At 36.9% G+C, this 17,988-nt stretch overlaps 2 protein-coding genes across 2 annotated transcripts; one reads left to right on the top strand and one right to left on the bottom strand.

The window, feature by feature from the left end:
* Positions 1 to 563: 563 nt before the first annotated feature.
* Positions 564 to 3,997, bottom strand: fcer1gl (Fc receptor, IgE, high affinity I, gamma polypeptide like). The gene is made up of 5 exons (XM_053486666.1): positions 3,798 to 3,997; positions 2,811 to 2,896; positions 1,648 to 1,668; positions 1,169 to 1,204; positions 564 to 1,073 (listed from the first exon to the last, which is right to left on the bottom strand). Exons 1-5 carry the CDS (start codon positions 3,847 to 3,849, stop codon positions 1,008 to 1,010), a joined length of 261 nt encoding a protein of 86 aa, XP_053342641.1. The 5' UTR covers positions 3,850 to 3,997; the 3' UTR covers positions 564 to 1,007.
* An 8,649-nt stretch (positions 3,998 to 12,646) lies between these two features.
* Positions 12,647 to 14,392, top strand: LOC128513051 (kelch-like protein 10). The gene has a single exon (XM_053486664.1). It carries the CDS (start codon positions 12,674 to 12,676, stop codon positions 14,390 to 14,392), a length of 1,719 nt encoding a protein of 572 aa, XP_053342639.1. The 5' UTR covers positions 12,647 to 12,673.
* The last annotated feature ends 3,596 nt before the right edge of the window (positions 14,393 to 17,988 follow it).

The following is a 17,988-nucleotide window of genomic DNA, read 5'->3' as shown; positions in this document are numbered from 1 at the left end:
CCAGGAAAAGCATGAGTACCACTGAGACAAAAAGAAAAACACTAAGAGGTCAAGAAGACACTTAATGTGTTAGGTTGCACACCAGATGTTCATAAAGAGTTAAATATAAATGACACCCATCCTAAAAGGGACATAAATAGTCTTTTAAATTAGGCTAATAGTAACTTGTATGGCAAGCCATTGTTTTTGTAACTGCTTTCAGATTCTTTGTATCCTCCAAGCCCTATTCTTGCTGACACATCTGTTAGAACTCTGCCAGAAGCCATACACTGCCTTCTTCAAATAGCAGTTCACTTCGTACAGTATGTGAGTCATGGCTAGTTTTTAACATCTTTGTTGTGCTTGTTTTCAAACTATTCATTTACCATAAGTAGCTGGTTTATCATGGCCAGGGTCATGGTGGATCCAGCATCTATTCCAGGAACACTGGGTGCCCACCCACACACATCTAATGTACAAGAACTGTACCACCATGGGGCACTATATTCAAATACTTTTTTGTCAGTTGTTGTCTTTCTTTTCATTTTACCTTTTTGCAAATAGAATCACATACTGAAAATATATTTTTTATTTCCATCCACAATTTTATTTGTTCATGTTAATGACTTCCAAAGCTTGATTTCTGTACATTTATCACATTTGGTCTTGGTCACCTTTGGTAGCAAAGTAATAATCTATAATTGCACTGTGTTTTAATTTTAATTAACATAATTATAGCCTATAATTGTGTCTGCTTGATCATAATTATATAGTGATTTAATTAAATTGTAATTATATAATAAAAAAAATACGAGGAATTTACATTCAGTACTTAGGAAATGGCGCCATGCAAAAGGAACGTATACATGCCAAACAAATAGTAAAAAGCAAGCTCTATAACTAAATGATGAAATAAAATATGTTAGTAACTAAAACTAACCAACTAAAACTAAAGGGAAAAATAATTATTAGACTTATTAGACAGGTAAAGTTATTTTAAATCAGAAAACAGATTAAAAATCAAACAATTAAGACAAAGGCTGCTTCTTCATTTTGAGCGTCTCATAGGTATCCTGATTGCCATGCTGTAAACCCTGATCAATAAAAAGAGGACAAAAGAGATTACATATGCAGATAAATCCACAATCTACATTGGATGTCAGCATTCAGATTCTAAAAAAGTCTGTACCTGGTAAATGCCTTCTCCTTTCGATTCATCCGTCGTCTGTAAAAGAAAGACAGTGTTTGAGCAAGAACTTAAAAGGAAGCGTAAAGACATTGCTGAGCACAAGGTGTCACAACTGTAAGACACAATGTTTTCCTTTATTACGTCATTTTTCAACACAGAACAGATAGTTCCTCTTTCTGCATTCCAGGACAGGCTTAGATGAGAGTGGATGTGATCTTCTTTTTTTTTTAAGTGTGATCGCTTTATGAATCTTTAACGTTATATAACATTATACTGGACCCATATAGAGGCATTTAAGGGCTTCTGGAAATTTGTGCAAGCAAATGGGGTATAAATAACACTGTTAGTGGTCACTAATGCACCGGAAAGAGAACTAAGCTCAAGCGCATAGGGGAAGTGAGGACGAGAGAAAGGAGCCACACACACACACACACACACAGACTGACAGTTAGACATCTTTTCTTAAACCAGTTTCTTACCTCCTTTTTTCCAGAGTTGATCTATAAAGCACATTTGAGAAATTATAAGTATTATTAATAATAATATTGGATTTTTATGGATTATCATTTAGAATGCTTGTTCTATTAATTTAGATAATATTATTTTTTAGTAATTAAATAATGTCAACGATAATGTATTACAAGTAACATAGCTTAAAAACAGGTTTGCTAAGACATTAAACAAATATTACTTTTACATTTAGGAATAGTGATTTTGATTTGATTTGCCTCCTAGGACATTTTCAGGTGTCCTGTTTTGGATTTTTACTTCAGTTACCTCCATCAGTTTTTCATTTATATGTAACTGTTCAATCAGGGCTTTAAGTTCAATATTTCAGAATTAAAGTTTTGTTAGATTACCTATATTTAACTATGTTACAGAGTTCTCACAATTATATCACTGTTATTAACTTGATTAAACTGATTTCATTCCGAATACAATGCATAAAATTATGAATATATAATTTAATCTCTATAAGTCAAATATACAGTAAAGTATGTATAAAAAATATAGATAATATTCAATAATAACAAAGAAAAATCTTTATTAGCCAATAACTAGTAAAAACTTTTATTATGCATAATATGCATATTATGCATATTTTATTATTATTAATGAGCTAAAATTTCTGGAGTCTGAGGAGTCTGAAGTTTTCCCCAGTTGATAAAAGTTTGTAAACTGTACTTTGGCAAGTAATGTTTTATATTATTTTTATTGATTATTTAACATTTTGAAAGATAAGTTTGATGCGGCACATGTAAAAACGTTTAGAAGACTGTAATATGTGATTACGGTATCATATCACAAAAATATATAAAAACGTATGTCTACTAACTGCATCATTCAGCTGTTTAATACTATAGTTGAAATGGTCATTTTTGATCACGTTATGTATATACTCTACATACTACTTTTCTGTAAGAATTGCAAATTACAAAGCACAAGTTCAATATACTGATGGAATTTCCTTCACAAGAGAGTTCCTCATAGATCCATATATTCAAGATTTAAATATTTTTTAGACTTGTTTTGCTAAAAAAAGTTACAGAATAATAGGAATGTTTTAAATGCTGTTGTAAATGTTGTGTATTAATGTGAAAAATTTCCAATAAAAGCATGTGAAATAACTGCAGTGGCTCACCCTCAATCTGCAGTAGAGGATCGTCAGCACGATGCCATAGACAACCAAAATCCCGTCAAGGATATAACAGACTTCTCCACTCGCCTCTAAAGAGTGCACACACACACACACACACACACACACACACACACACACACACACAGTTACACATGTGTAACTATATAACTATAATGTGTGCTTATATGTAAATGTGGATGGGCGAGGAACCATATATGGTAATTTTACTGACCTTGATTTAAAACATAAAAATGGCAACAATGAAAAATTTTATTTACAGAAAGTAAAAAAAAACTTGGAAAACTAAATGCACCGAATTTCCATAATCCTTCAACGAGACCACGCCCAGAGTACACCCGTAGCCACTAAGAACTAAAGAAACTCCTTAATTTTTTCTTCAAAATACTTCCACATTTTGAGAATGATCAGTTATTATAATAAAGAGATTTTATCTCTCAAATGTCGAAATACAAATCCCCCTAAAACTCCTAAATGTGACCCATATCTGATTATCAACGTAGTATAATAACTAAGCATCCGGATATATACACTTCCATTTGCATATATATAGATCTAAAGAAAAATCCAGGAAGCCATTACAGTGTATTTCAGTTCAGATGGCATAAGTAACTAAAAGTTAATTGTAGTCTAAAAAAAAAAGGACATTTTGAACAAATGTAATCGGCTTTCACAGTATGACTAGATTTTTGTTATGTATAATATTGATATTTTTGGTATGTAATGAATGTTACTTATCATATGACATCATCAGCAGAACATATCTTAGACAAACTTATATCCATAAACAGTTGTAAAATACACTTTAATAATACATTTTAATACACTGTAATAATAAAAACAGTCAACTACAATAGCAAATTACCATCCAAAATGTAACTTGATTAGAACTTTAGGATAAAAAAGTAAAAAAAGTAAATTAATATCTAATAAAAAACAGACAGGAAGTCAAAGAAGTCAATGGCGTCTCACCGGCAGCTCCAAAATTCAGAAGCAAGAGGATCAATATCCCTGATCCATACATTCTGGCAGGTTAGCAGAGCCAAAGCCGGAGCCGAAACAACGGTCGATGAGATGGATGGCGTCTGTAATAATTCTGCAAAAGTCTGTATGAAAGCAGTTCTTTGAACAGGAAGCTGTGGCTTGTGACAGAGTAGCCTTTCTGAGGTTCTGCAAAGCTGAGGACTAAAGAGGGCTGGCCGCAGTTTCACACCACAGTCTCTCAATGTCTTACTCTGTACTTCACATACCAGCCTATATGTCATTTACATTAAATAGGCTTTTAATTTTTTTTTTATTACCTGACTTACTAAATCTACTGATACTGGAATACCATTTTATGCAATTCTATGCAATGTAATACAATGGGCTTTAGAATTATCAATGAAATAAAAAAGGACATACATGCCTAAGAATGTTAGGCTAGTGTTGATCACAGAGGAAGTAGCTTTATGTTGTATGTGTTGGTCTGTGTATATGTGTACATGTCCCTTTGCACCAGTCCCAAGCCTGAAGAAATGTTTGGGTTGTGGCAGAATGGCGTGGTGACGCTAAGAAAGAAGAAAAAAATCATTAGCAATGGATTGGTTTACTTTGTAAAATGATCTTTTCGATTAAAGATTATTCTTATACAATGTAGGGCAAAAATTATTGCAATCCCAAGATTGCCATAACATTTATCTTTAATAGGAAATTTTAATTCACAAAGTCAACCAATATCATTAGACTAATGCTCATTAGATTAAATGGTGATTTCTATGTGACATAATGTGCAATGGAAGAATAATTCACTTTAAGTCACTTTAATTTATCAATTGGCTTAAATCTTTACATCTCAAAAAGTTTACATATACTAATCATCTCACTTCACATCAAAATTTCTACCATTCCATAATGAGCACGCTAGACGTGACAATGGCAAGTAAAACATTTCTTAGATGATAAGCAGAAAAAACCCTGAGAGAAACCAGTTTTAAAAGAAAACTATGCTCTTTCATATAGTTTCCAGTTAGTAAAATTATAGATTATTTTTTTCTACAACAGTTTGAACTGTTTTAAAAGGAGGCTTAACATGAAAATATTGTGAGTCTTCATAGTAAGAGAGAACAGTTCTTAGGTACATGCTCTACATTATAATTATTTATTTTAATAATGAAATAAAGTCATTTAGTCTTTATATTCCGCTGTATTTCTTTATATATAATTTATTTACAATTTTAGAAAAATCTAAACTGTATTATATTTATTTGTGTTTGTGTACACGGGGCATTGGACAAACGAGTGTCTAGGTAGGCACGAAAATTTTTGAAAAGCATGTGATTTGAGGCTAAGCTCTAATTGGATTTTTGCAAATCATCCTGGGGGTGAAGCACTGTGCCCACAAACCCTCCCACTTTTGTTCTTAGTGAATCAATATCGTTTTTAAATATTTGGGCTCATGTGATTGGACCATTCTCAACGAGTCTTATTAACGGTCAGCAGATTGTTAGTTAATGTATTGAATAGTGATTGACGTGGAAGCCAGCTAAATATAAGAGAAAATTCTGTAATATTTTTGCTAAAATACCCCTTCGCAAGGCAGTAAATGAAAGAAAAAAAGGTAAAGAGCTTGGACCAGATCGACCTGATCTTCTAATTAAGTAGCCGTTAAGTGATCGTGGCCGAGCTTACACTTAGTGCTTTTCCAGCACTTCTTATGGCTTTTTACAGGCAATTATTAAAAGTTTAATTTTCATTTTTCTCCCCCCCTCAAAAAAAAAAAAATTGCGACAGCCGCCACAGGATACTATATAAACCAGACTCTACACTTTCCTTTTTTTTTTGAGTGACGTGGAGGCTGTGACATGCATCTGTAGCATTTATACATGATAGCGTGATCCAAAAGTACATTTGTTCTACAAGCACAATCTTTGGGCATTTTTAAAATTAAAGCAAGATTAGTCTGCTACTTAAGCCAAGAAGTTCATAAGCAAAAGCTAGTTTATGCTATGAAATCTTTCATTGTAAAAAATTTTGGGCTTAGTATAGTGCAACATTTTTCCATTGTTTGTGTTAGGTATACTACTTAACATTTTAGGGATTTTTTTTTTTTTTTATCTGATTACCAAAAATCTGGATTTAACTCTTAAAAAAAAAAAAGAGTTTTTAAAAAAAGTTTTGTCTTGCGAGTAAAATTGAGCATTTTATTCAGGCATTTTAGTATTTTTGGTTTTACATTCAACAAATGTAAAATTACTACGCAAACGACAGTTTTTAGTCAACAAATGGCATCCCAAGTCCATGTGAATATCACAATCGTTGTCAACATCACAATCCCACCTACCTGTAGACTGTAAGTTATATAACAGGAGATCTCAGCTGGAAAGTGTCGCATTAGTATCACGGACATGGCCACTTCTTGAAAATCTACAAGAAGAAGAATATGTAGAAGTAGACTGTTTAAAAAAATGTCTACTTCCAAGAATGTTTGTACATTCTCCTGAAACCTCCTTAAATGCAGTTACTGACTCTCGTTATCTTTCTTGTGTGTGCCTATAGAAACCTAGCTAACCGGCTAATTACATGACTTAAATACAAAATAAATACATTAAAAATTTATAGGTTTGTGCTAGATCTGCTTAGTTAGCTAACTTTGGCAATAGCTAGCTATCCTAGGTTGCTACGTTCTTTTCTGCCCCAATTTCCTGCATCGCATGTTGTCCTGAGAAGTCCTAAAATATGTATTATATATTATTTATTTATGTATTATTTATTATATTAGATATATTTGGTATCCCCAAGTTTATTACATTTATTTTTAATATTTTTGCAAAATTCTAAATATAAGAAACACACAAGCTATTATGCTGCATTTATGTAATATATTAATTAAGTTTAAAAAGTAGCTTTTTAGGGAAAATATTCTAATTTTAATGGACAAACTCTCCTGGGCTAAATAATTGTTTGTGTGCGCTATTTTCTTTTAACCATAAAGTTATAATTCAATCATCAAGTTACTGTAAAAGCTGAGAATTGTAATTAATATTGAAACAACAACCATATATTCAAATAAATTTGGAGACAACAAACAACTGGTTATTAAAAAAAAGATTTTATAATTTTCAGCAAATGTAAAAAACGGCTAGCAAGGTGATTTTATATTTTTTATTTTAAATATTAAACAAATTGATTGAAGAATTTAAAGTGTATCATATCTTGTGGAAACCAGATGTTTACGGCCCTAGTGCATAAACTTTGCAGCCTAAAATGAAAACAGACACAGTTTTTGTCTATTCAGCTTTATTTACTTAGTGCAGCTTTTAACATCCAAGTGAAAGATATAACACAAACATGTCAGAAAAACTGATATGGAATTAGATCAACCCCTCCTAAAATGACTCAATTAGGTGAACCTACCTTCTCAATAGCACACCAAGACATTTGATTTTCAACTGTGATCAGCTGTGGCCATTTAATTAGCTTAGCAAAAGCTGAATAATTTAAGTCCCCAGTAGTGCAACCGAAGCAACCAATTAACTATAGGTGGTAAGACACTGTCAAAAGATTAGGAGATGGACCCAAATAATTTCAAACCAGCCATATGGATCAGTTACTAGCCGTGATAGATATAAAAGAAATAGATACAATTTACTGGTGTGAATATATCTTTATCACTGCCTAGGAGCACGGTGAGGTCTATTATTAACAAGTGGAAGATATTTGGTGCAACACAGACCCTCTCTGGATCAGGACGTCACTGCAAACTGAATGAAAAGCCAGGAGAAAACTGGTCAGAGTGGCTACTAAGTCGTAGTTAACACGGCAGGCTGAAGTGGCCCAAATCCGATTTTTTGCCCAAATGTGACCCATATCTGATTTTCTTATGACCGTCTGAACAGCACAAATCTGATTCTTTCAAATCAGGCCAAGGCCACTTTCATATTTGGTCCTAAATCAGATACATGTCCGATATTTTGCAATGCGACTTCCATCTGAACGGCCTTGTCTTGAAATGCGACAGACGTCACAATTCTGCGCTGAAGGAGGTGGGAAGATTCAAATCATAATGGCAGATAACCGTGATGTAGGTGGTCAGTGAAAAGATAGTGAGGACTCTGCATCCGTGAAGCCCCTCATGTAAGAATCCCACCAGTCCTGGCTCAGATTCCCACACATTCCTCTGTACAGAGGTAGCAGCCACTGCTCCACAAAAGGCCATAATCAAAATTTGTGCTTTTCTTCTACTTAATATTCTTTTTCTTATCACTTCCTTATTTATGCTTTTATTACATATTAACTGAAAAATTGCTACACACATGCTATCATGAGCCGCATCCATTTTTATTTTCGCAAACACAGTGCACTGTGTCTGACGTCACGTCTTCTTCTGCGCATAAATACTGTTCACACATCATACTGATGGCAGTCGCATTTAAATGACAATGTGAACAACAGCGCAAAAAAACAATTATGAGTCGGGGAATTATGGCTCCCATGTGAGCATTAAGACCTGGAGTGTGAACTAAGCCTAAAAGGCCTACAGCAACTCTGAAGCAGTTGCAGGGATTTATGACAAAGAGAGGTTATTGTGTGCACATAATATATCATAATATCTCAAAGTCTTCACAAATGTGGTTTTTCAGGAGGGTTGCAAGACATTTTTAAAAAGGGTGGGGGTGATCCTATTTCATATCAGGGGTTTAGTTAAAAAAAAAATACACTGAGTAAATACAGCTGTTTAAAACAAAAACTGTGTCTGTCCTCATTTCAGGCAGCAAAATGACAAAATGTTTTTATTAAGGGGGTGATTTTTTTGCTACAGCTCCTGTAGTAGCCACTTAGTACAACCTGGAAAAAAAAATATAATAATAATAATACAGTATCACACACCGATTTTTATGCACAAAATTAACAATCTTCTTTTTAGGTATAATGTAGATTGAATGCTTAAATATTATTTATTTGTCTATAGTTAGTGCTATATGGATTTTACTCATCATTTTTCTGTGTCATTTATAAATAGTTTCCTCTATCATTCTGAGATGTGAAAAGGAAATTACATCAGTTTCTGCTCTTGATATTCATACATACGTAAGCTGGCTTATTTTAACAAATTTTATTTGAAGTAAAAGTGAAATGTATTGGGTTTTCCAAGGAATTAAATCAACATTACAATAACATTTTAATATTTGGTATTAAAATAATAATAATAATATTTTTAATTTAAGTATGTTTATAAAAAGACCTTGGTTTATTGAAGCATCAAACAATCCCTCATAGCGCCTGAAAACTTAGTATATACATACATTTTATATACATTTTATATGCATTTTATATATACACTGTAGGGCTGCAACTAACGATTATTTTAATAATCGATTAATCTGTCGATTTTTTTTCCGATTAAATCGAGGAATCAGATTTTTTTTGCAGCAAGAAAAGCATTCATTTTCAACCCTTTATTTAAAAACAGAACTAAAATCTTTAGAAAGTGCACAAACATGTTGCTCCTTGAGCTGTTATAATAATAATAAAATAAAATAAAAATGGACTAACACAAAAAACATAGACATGTATGCTTTTTACATCTGTCAAATATATACAGTACAGTGGAACCTTGGATTACGAGTATAATTCGTTCCGGAAGCAGGCTGGTATTCCAAAAGACTTGTAAACCAAATTTATTTTTAAAAACACACTAACAGAATCACTGCTTCCACCAAATTAACCTGCACTTTACCTTTAAATAGAATCGCGACAGAGCAGTGTTTCTGTGTATAGAGCAGAGAGAGTGTGTGTGTGTGTGTCTGTAAAGGCGAAAGTAGGAGGGGTCTGTGTGTCTGTGGCACTGTGTCCAATGACGCGCGTGCACACAGACACACACACAGCAGGCAAAGAGCAGGCTAAGCCTTGAGCAGAGAAAGAAAATGGATTTTAAACGTCTCTAATAAGACTTGCTTTTGCTTTACACACACGCTGTACACATGCATATAGACACAAATAGGATTAGGGAAACAGGATGCGCCCAAACTCAGTTTTGAGCTTTATGGCAAAGCCAATTTTTTTTAAATAAATTTGCAAAGATCTCGAGTAAACTTTTTTATGTTGTCATTATGGGGTGTTGTGTGTAGAATTCTGAGGAAAAAAATGTATTTAATCCTTTTTAGAATAAGGCTGTGACATAACAAAATGTAGAAAAAGTGATGCGCTGTGAATACTTTCCAGGTGCACTGTATATATATTTATTATTATTAATTTTTTTTTGCGACCATCAGTAGCAAAATTAGTTTGTTCAGTATGGAGCTGCTGTCATGTTGTGTACAGACATTTCTGTACAGACATCCAGATACTAAGCAGAATTATAGCACCCTCTGGTGTCTGCATAAAACATTACTCAAAAAATAACGTTTGAAGGAAAGCCAGTATAATTCACAATTTTATTATAACTTTAAATATTATTTTTAATTTTATAAAGTTTTTTATAAACAAAGTTATAAATTATAGATTTGAAATATAATTTTAAATAATTTATACATTTTAATATAATTATAAATATTAAATATAATTTCTAATTGTATAAACTACAATACTAAAATAATCCCTTGTGTCAAAATTGAAAAATTTATAAAAGTAATACGCAGTCATGCAAGCTTCTCCCGATGACATGCGTGTGTGGAGAGGACTGTCAGAGAAAACACTCCGTTACTGCAGGAGTAAGGCCTAACCTGCCTGTTTCTCTTCTACTAGGGTGAGACTGGCCAAAACTGTGTGCCAAGAAGAACTGGGAGAAAAAAAAAAACGTCGCCTCTTGCAGTGGTGAAGAAAATCCCTCTAGCCCCATCCCGCTTGGATGGCCCATTCCTACGACAAGGGCACAGACGCAGAGGCTAAAGGTGGGCGAAACTCACCTTCTAATTTACTTCTCTCCTTGTCTCAGCAGGTTATGCGAGACGGCAGCTTTGCTCAGCAGCAGAGAGATGTGCATGTACTCCTACTATGTCTAAATTGATGGCAGTTGTTGCAAGTAAAACAGTTGTTGTTGTTGCAGGTTAAACAGATCCACGCCTCTTTTTACCATTCTGATGGCCAAACTGATGGTCTGGTGGAGCAGTTCAATCAGATGATCAAAAGGACCCTATGAATAGGGTTGGATAAAAGCGTTTGAAGCTGAGAACAGCTGTTCCCATAGGTCCTCTTGACTGTCAGAAATACTTCCTTATGGCTCTACTGGCTTCACTCCTTTTGAGCTGGTGTTTGGACAAAGGCTGCATGGCCTGCTGGATTGGGCAAAGGAAGCCTGGGAGGAACAGTCCTCCTCATCCTGTTGTGTAGTGGTGTATGTCCAGGATATTCAGGCTAAAATCAGCCGTGGACTTCCTAAACTTAAGTTTGAGAACATATGGAGTGAGCACAAGCAGAGCACCGTGAAGCATACAATCGACCAAGTGCTTCCTAGTCCTGCCCAGTGCTACTGTAACTGTAGGTTCTTGGTCCATCTTCAAGGATTCTTCTCAAGGTAAGATCATTCTATTATCTTTATTTATTTTTATGTAAAATGAGTAGCTGCTCTATCCTAGCCACAGTAATTAAAAAGCAGTCAAATTAAATATTAGTGTGGCATTTTTTTGGCCAGGCAGTGTACTTGACCACCAGGTGGCTGTCATAGGTGTTTATCAGTTTACCAGTCTCTCAGATCTGTTTTATCTCCCCTTAATGGAGCCCAGGCTGATTTTGAAGCTAGAGATGGCACACTGCTGGCTTATTCTGACCTGTTAGCAACCCCATGATGGTGTGGAGAATCAATAGGATACCTGAGCCTTGTCTTGGAGCATGAACTGGTTACGGATGACGATTTTGTAGACGCTGGATCAGAGGCAGGGGAAGAAGAGGGAGAGAGAGAGACCGAACTCAACATCATAAAGCAGATACACAGCATAAAAGGGTATCCTCTTATAAGCTAACTGCTACAACCTAACCTAAGTCTTCTTAAAAGCCGATTACCCACAATTCCATGGCACGCGAAAGAGAATAACCATTGACTCAGTTGTGATCACATGACACTCGGCATCAAAACAAGACGCGCATGCGTGCTACATGATAGTTGATGATACTTGGTACTCGTATACCAAGACTCACTTGTTTATCAAGTCAAAATTGATTAAAAAAATTAGCTCTTCTTGCAGAACACCCACAAAACTGGGTTACTCGCAACCCTAGTTTCCACTGTAATTATTAACTGCAAACAGCTAAACTCCCTTTGTTTTTTTTTTCTGAGAAACAAAGTAAAGGGTTTTTAAAGGTTACTTAAGGTGGACTCATTATTTTAACAAAATAGTAAAAAAAAAAGTTTAATCACTATTTTCAGCAAAACGTTATAATACATTTATTTAAACAAAAAATAAATAATTAATAATTTTTTATTGACTTTGACAGTCGGCACAAAATAACCATGCTTGTGGGTTTTCTCTGGGTTCCTCCAACAGTCCAAAGACCTGCAGATTGGGCTAATTGGCGTTCCCAAATTGCTCGTAGTGTGTGAAAGCTCCCTGCGACCCCGTATACAGTTTTAAACGGTACAGTGAGTGAGTGAGTACAGTGGATGTGTGGTGAATGTGTTAAAAGCTTGTACAGTAAGAAGATTTCTCCTAAATATCAATGTTCCTGTCTGCTTCAGTCATACGGTAGTCAAACATCTTCTTCTTGGTGTTTACCGGCATCCACTATGTTGCATTACATGTTTAGTGAATCTCAATGTAGAATCAGAACATTATGATGTCATAATAGCTTAGCCTCACTCAAGACACAAAGGTTGAAGTTCTACTTCCAGTCACTCTGAACTTCGCGAGACGAGTGAGCAGGAAAGTATAGGAATGGAGAGGAAGCAGGACAGGAGGCCCTGCAACATTTTCAACAAGCTGCGTTTAGAGAAGGAACTGTGTGATGTTCTCCTGAAAGTCGCCGATGCTGAGTTTGATGCACATAAGATCATCCTCTGCGGCTGCAGCCCTTACTTCAGGGCTCTCTTCACTCATGGCTTGTATCCTCCAGACAAATTTGAGTACACCATCCCTGGTGTCTCATCAGAGGTAACAGAGTTGATCATGGAGTATGTGTATTTAAAGCGAGTTAAAATCACAGAAAAAAATGTGTGTGAGCTGCTTATCGCTGCTGATTATCTAGCGATGGACAGCCTGGTAAACAAGTGCTCTGTGTTCCTGAAGGCTCAGCTGTGCCAGAAGAACTGTATAGGTATTTGGCGGTTAGCTCGCTTTTGCTTCTGCATGAAGCTGCAGCAGCAGACCTTGCAGTTTATACTGTACAACTTCGAGAAGGTGCTGAGTGTCTCTGAAGAGTTTCTGGACCTCACGGTTGAGGAGCTTTGTGAGATCACAGAGAAAAATGAGCTGAATGTAAAACATGAGAAGGTAGTGTTTGAGGCCATCATGCTATGGATTAAACATGCACCCCTGGAGCGAGAAAAACACATTGGTCTCTTACTGGCCAACGTGCGTTTGGGGCTACTGACACACGACTACTTTATAGATAAAGTAAAGAACAACAATTTAGTGGCAGGTGACATAAAATCTAGATGGATCGTTTACAGTGTTCTGCTGAACATCCATGGCCTCAACCAAGACGAGTTTCTCAGCTCTGATCTCGCTCGGCCGCGCATGCCCAGCGCTGTTCTAGTGGCTATCGGGGGATGGTGCCGTGAAGTTCCCACCAATGCCGTAGAGGTGTATGATCCACGAGCAAAGCACTGGGTCAATGTAACTCTCTGCAGTGAGGATCCACGAGCCTATCATGGGACAGTGTTCCTCAATGGCTTCCTGTACTGCATCGGAGGATACGACGGTGTGAATTACTTCAACAGCGTGCGTAGGTTCGACCCTATTACCAGAGTGTGGACTGAAGTGGGCCCCATGCACTCTTGTCGGTGTTACGTGAGTGCGTGTGTACTGGATGACCGTATCTATGCAATGGGAGGATTCAGTGGCATGCAACGGTTTGACACAGCTGAGAGATACAATCCTAAGAACAATCAATGGAGTATGATAGCACCGATGCACGAATGCAGGAGCGATGCTAGTGCAACAGTGCTAAACGGCAAAGTGTTCATATGTGGAGGGCTTGATGGGTATGAGTGTTTATTCACAGCGGAGTATTACAATCCTCAGACTAACCAGTGGACTCTCCTTCCCCACATGACAAGCAGAAGGAGTGGACTTGGTGTGGTTGCATATGGCGGACAAGTTTATGCAATTGGGGGATATGATGGTATGAGTCGTCTAAGAAGTGCAGAGGCGTATAATCCTCAGACACATTCATGGAGAAATGTTCCAGACATGATCAATCAGCGCAGTAACTTTGGCATTGAGGTGCTGGATGATCTCCTGTTCGTTGTTGGAGGATATAATGGGTTTACCACCACCAATAATGTGGAGTGTTATGATGAAGAAACTGATGAATGGTATAGAGTAAAAGACATGGGTGTGTTCCGCAGTGCTCTGGGCTGCTGTGTTTTGTCTGGTTTACCCAACATGGTTGATTACACTGCACCCCAAGACCTTCTCTATGAAGACCTGTAGAGCTCAGAGAGTTCCCAAAGCACCAGAGGATCTCTCACAGTTGCTGACAACATCTGAAACCAAATTAAATAAAATAATTATTTTTTCACTTGAGCAGTATGCGTTTCTTCCTAAGATAAAATCTTTACATTATTTATGCTTCCTCACTTCCTTTTTTTCCAAGGTCATAAACAGTCATGTAAGCATCTCACTGCTTATTATACGGGGTATGGTTAAATAAAAATTAGAATTCTTTTGAGTAATACTTAACTGGATGAAATTAGATCAGTTCCATCGCAAGGCGTTTGTGTGATCATGACAATAATCTCGTTAATCTGTAAAGCCTTGTGCTGAACTCGGCTTCCTAACTATCAGCTTCTGGGAGACGACCTGGTACTGGGCACTGTTCTGCTTCTGGTTTGACAGGTGGGCGTGGCGTGGTGCTCTCGGCTGCTGCATGCTGTCTAGGTTACCAAACATGGCTGAGTACGCCGCACCCAGAGACCTTCTGTACGAAGCCGACTAGAGCTCCGAGAGCACCTGAGGATAACTGGACAACATCTGAAATATAATTAAATGAAATCAGTTGTTTTTCTCTTTAGCAGCATTCATTTTTTCCTAAGAATCAAACTTTTGCATTATGGTCTATGGGATAAAACTTAACGTACGTGACGTGATGCTGTTATAAGATTCTAGCCCAAATTTTGGAATGCGATAAGATGAGTGTAGCAACTGTTTTTATACTGAACTAATCAAGGAACTAATAAAAGAAAAGTAGATATAGAGAAAGACACACACAGAGGAACTCATTTTGCACACACATCATGTGTGTTTCATGACATTATTCACACATGGAATCCCAAGAATTCTTAAAATATTTTGTTATATTAATTGAATGTTATTTCTTAAATTTGTTGGCAATATTTCTATAAAAGGGTAAAATCTTTTCATTTTATTTTGACCTGTCCAATAATCATTTTTATCCTTCTTTTTACCATAAAGTGCATAACAGAGGTGTAGCAATTGAACACTTAGTAATCAACCACAAGTTAAAAGCCGAGAATTTAAACTGAAATTGAAACAACCATATTTAGATTTTTAGTCAAATAATGTAGAAAAATCAGAGAATGTATAAAAAGGGAATTCCTAGTTTTAAACAAATGTGAAAAAAATTGGAAGCAAGGTGATTTGAGATAAACTTTACATCACTCCAGAGAGTTCGATGTTTCATCGGCGTGCGGCTGGTAGGGCGCAAGACGATCCCGGTGGAGCACGACTCGTGCCCGCCCCGCCAACCACACCCGGTAGATGACATCGGAGAGTCGAGCAACTACTGTACAGGGGCCCACCTAGTGGGACATAAGCTTGTCCGAGAGCCCCGTCTTCCTTCCGGAGGAACACACCCATACCTGCTCTCCAGCAGCAAAATCTCGCCCCTGGCTGTGAGTGTCCACACCCATACGCCCCATGGGTGCCCCCAACTAGAAAGTCTTGCAGCGGTGCCCGCGAGCGCTGGGTGGGGCCCTTCTGCTTGGTGATGAGCGGATTACGGTTCAGCTGTGACACCGGCAAAGCGGCTGCGGGTGACTCTTTGTCAGTAACTCGGCTGCACGCTGGCTCGGACAGCTGATCACTGCCGGAGAGCCTGGAGGACTGCACAGGGAGAATGTTCGGCGTGGAGGGTTCTACGTCGCCATGGAAATTTTTTCATTCCTTCACTGCGGTTTGGAATCACACTTAATATGGCTGAACACTTCAGGCCGTTTGGAATGCACCTATAGAGACCAGAGAGAGGAGAGCAGAAAGGAGGTGCTGTGTTGGACACACACACTCACACACTCACACAAACACACCTCTGCTCGAGCCACAAACCCAAAGGTTCTTGCTTTTCAAGGAGTGCTTGCTACACAAAAGCTGTCCACTAGATGTCAGTACAATGAGCTCTTAAATGTAGCTTCATGAAATAACTATTGGCTGGGAAACCTTGACAAATGAACGAGGATTCACCTCACCATCACTACTAGCTTGTTCCGTTAACTGAAGTTAATAGAACGAAGGGACAAATATGTTAAATCGTCAAATATGCAGTAGGCTGATAGCAGAAAATGGCTGCCATCTTGTGTGAGATGACTAGGATTGCCAACCGTCCCGAATTTTAAAGCTAAAAGCTATTTGTTCAATATTTTGGGGAATCAAGGTGAAATATACGAGAGAGAAATATTAAAGGTTAGACTTACTAGGACAAAATGAATTGTACGAAATGCAAATAGTCAGAGGATAGAATAAAAAAACTCTTATCTCACTCATTCTGTTCTCAGCCAAAACAGAACGTGTGGTTCTCATTGAGGATTGAGCGCGTAGGGGAAAATAAAGGCACAGTTCATAATGATGATAACATTTTATAGCACTCGTTTGCACGTTGCACGTTTTCATGTCACTATGTGGGGTGATTAACATCGTCATTGCCCTGATTCTAGTGTGTGAGCGAGGTTGGGGACAGACTGGGAAGCTTTCTAACTATGAATTACGAATTACACTCACACTAGAGAAATCACAAAATAAACCATTCATAACACTGTAGATATATACTGCACTGTACAGTTTCATATGCATATTTCATTCTTCTGTCCTGTGTGACATCATTAAGGATAATATACAGTATAATAAATTTACACACTCCAGAAGGTAAATGGTTAAGTCCTGATTCTTAATTGACACTAGTATGGATTGGCACCCTGTTCAGGGTGTACCCCACCTCATGGCCTAGTTCTCCTGGGAGAGCCTCCAGGTAGTGATGGGTCGTTGCATGACCCAGTCCTGATAATCATTCAGGCAGTGCTTGTAAGCTTGCAAAATAAGCAATAAATGGTTGCCATTTGTGAGAAAATATACTATTACAACCTCTCAGTGTATATTTGACCTTTTTCAGCTTAAGAAAAAATAAATCTTTAATCCACTGCGAGATTGAGGGACAATTAACGGACTTCCAGTGTAAAAGTAGTGTACGTCTGGCCAACAAAGATGACAAGGCGACGACATCTTAATGTGCAGAATTTAATAGAACTGAAACATCTGTAATGCCATATATAGCAGTTAATGGACATGGCTTCAACTGTACCCCAAGTATAGTGGACATGAGATTAAAAAAAACCTGTCCAAAAGTTGTGCAGGTTTGGGCACAAAAAGAACATATGACTTAAGTTACAGGGAGAGGCATGGCACCTGTCACATCTGTCCTCAACATCAGGAAATATTTTAGCTAGCCTTGATTTAGAATAATGGACTCTGTGTAAAACCCCAAACAGAATAAAACTGAGACGGGCACAGGAAGAGCTGGAGCGTATTCTGTCATAGCTTTCTCCCAACATTCCTCACTCAACTGCAATCCCAGTTCATTTTCACAAGCAGCTCTGGTTTTAGCGATTTTACAATCACCAAAAGATTAAATATAATTATATATTCTTGATATCACACCTCGCTGATATAGATTAAATGTGATCAGATTTTCCCAGGACTGCTTGGGAGGTAGGCTACAGTATAGAAGGAAAATTAGGAAATCGTTTGGATACAAAGTTGCGAACATGATGTTACAGTTATCATGTTACAGGTAACGAAAG

This window comes from Clarias gariepinus, chromosome 25 (genome assembly GCF_024256425.1).
Source record: "Clarias gariepinus isolate MV-2021 ecotype Netherlands chromosome 25, CGAR_prim_01v2, whole genome shotgun sequence".
NCBI classification, from domain to species: domain Eukaryota; kingdom Metazoa; phylum Chordata; class Actinopteri; order Siluriformes; family Clariidae; genus Clarias; species Clarias gariepinus.
This window is presented reverse-complemented; position numbering and strand designations above follow the sequence as displayed.

Excerpts from the sequence above, each read along its gene's own strand:
- LOC128513051 (XM_053486664.1), top strand. The coding sequence starts at position 12,674 with ATGGAGAGGAAGCAGGACAGGAGGCCCTGCAACATTTTCAACAAGCTG.
- fcer1gl (XM_053486666.1), bottom strand. The coding sequence starts at position 3,849 with ATGTATGGATCAGGGATATTGATCCTCTTGCTTCTGAATTTTGGAGCT. Across the intron at positions 1,669-2,810 it reads TCCTCTACTGCAGATTGAGG|ATCAACTCTGGAAAAAAGGA; the intron begins GTGAGCCACTGC and ends TGTGCTTTATAG. Across the intron at positions 1,074-1,168 it reads AAGGAGAAGGCATTTACCAG|GGTTTACAGCATGGCAATCA; the intron begins GTACAGACTTTT and ends TTTATTGATCAG.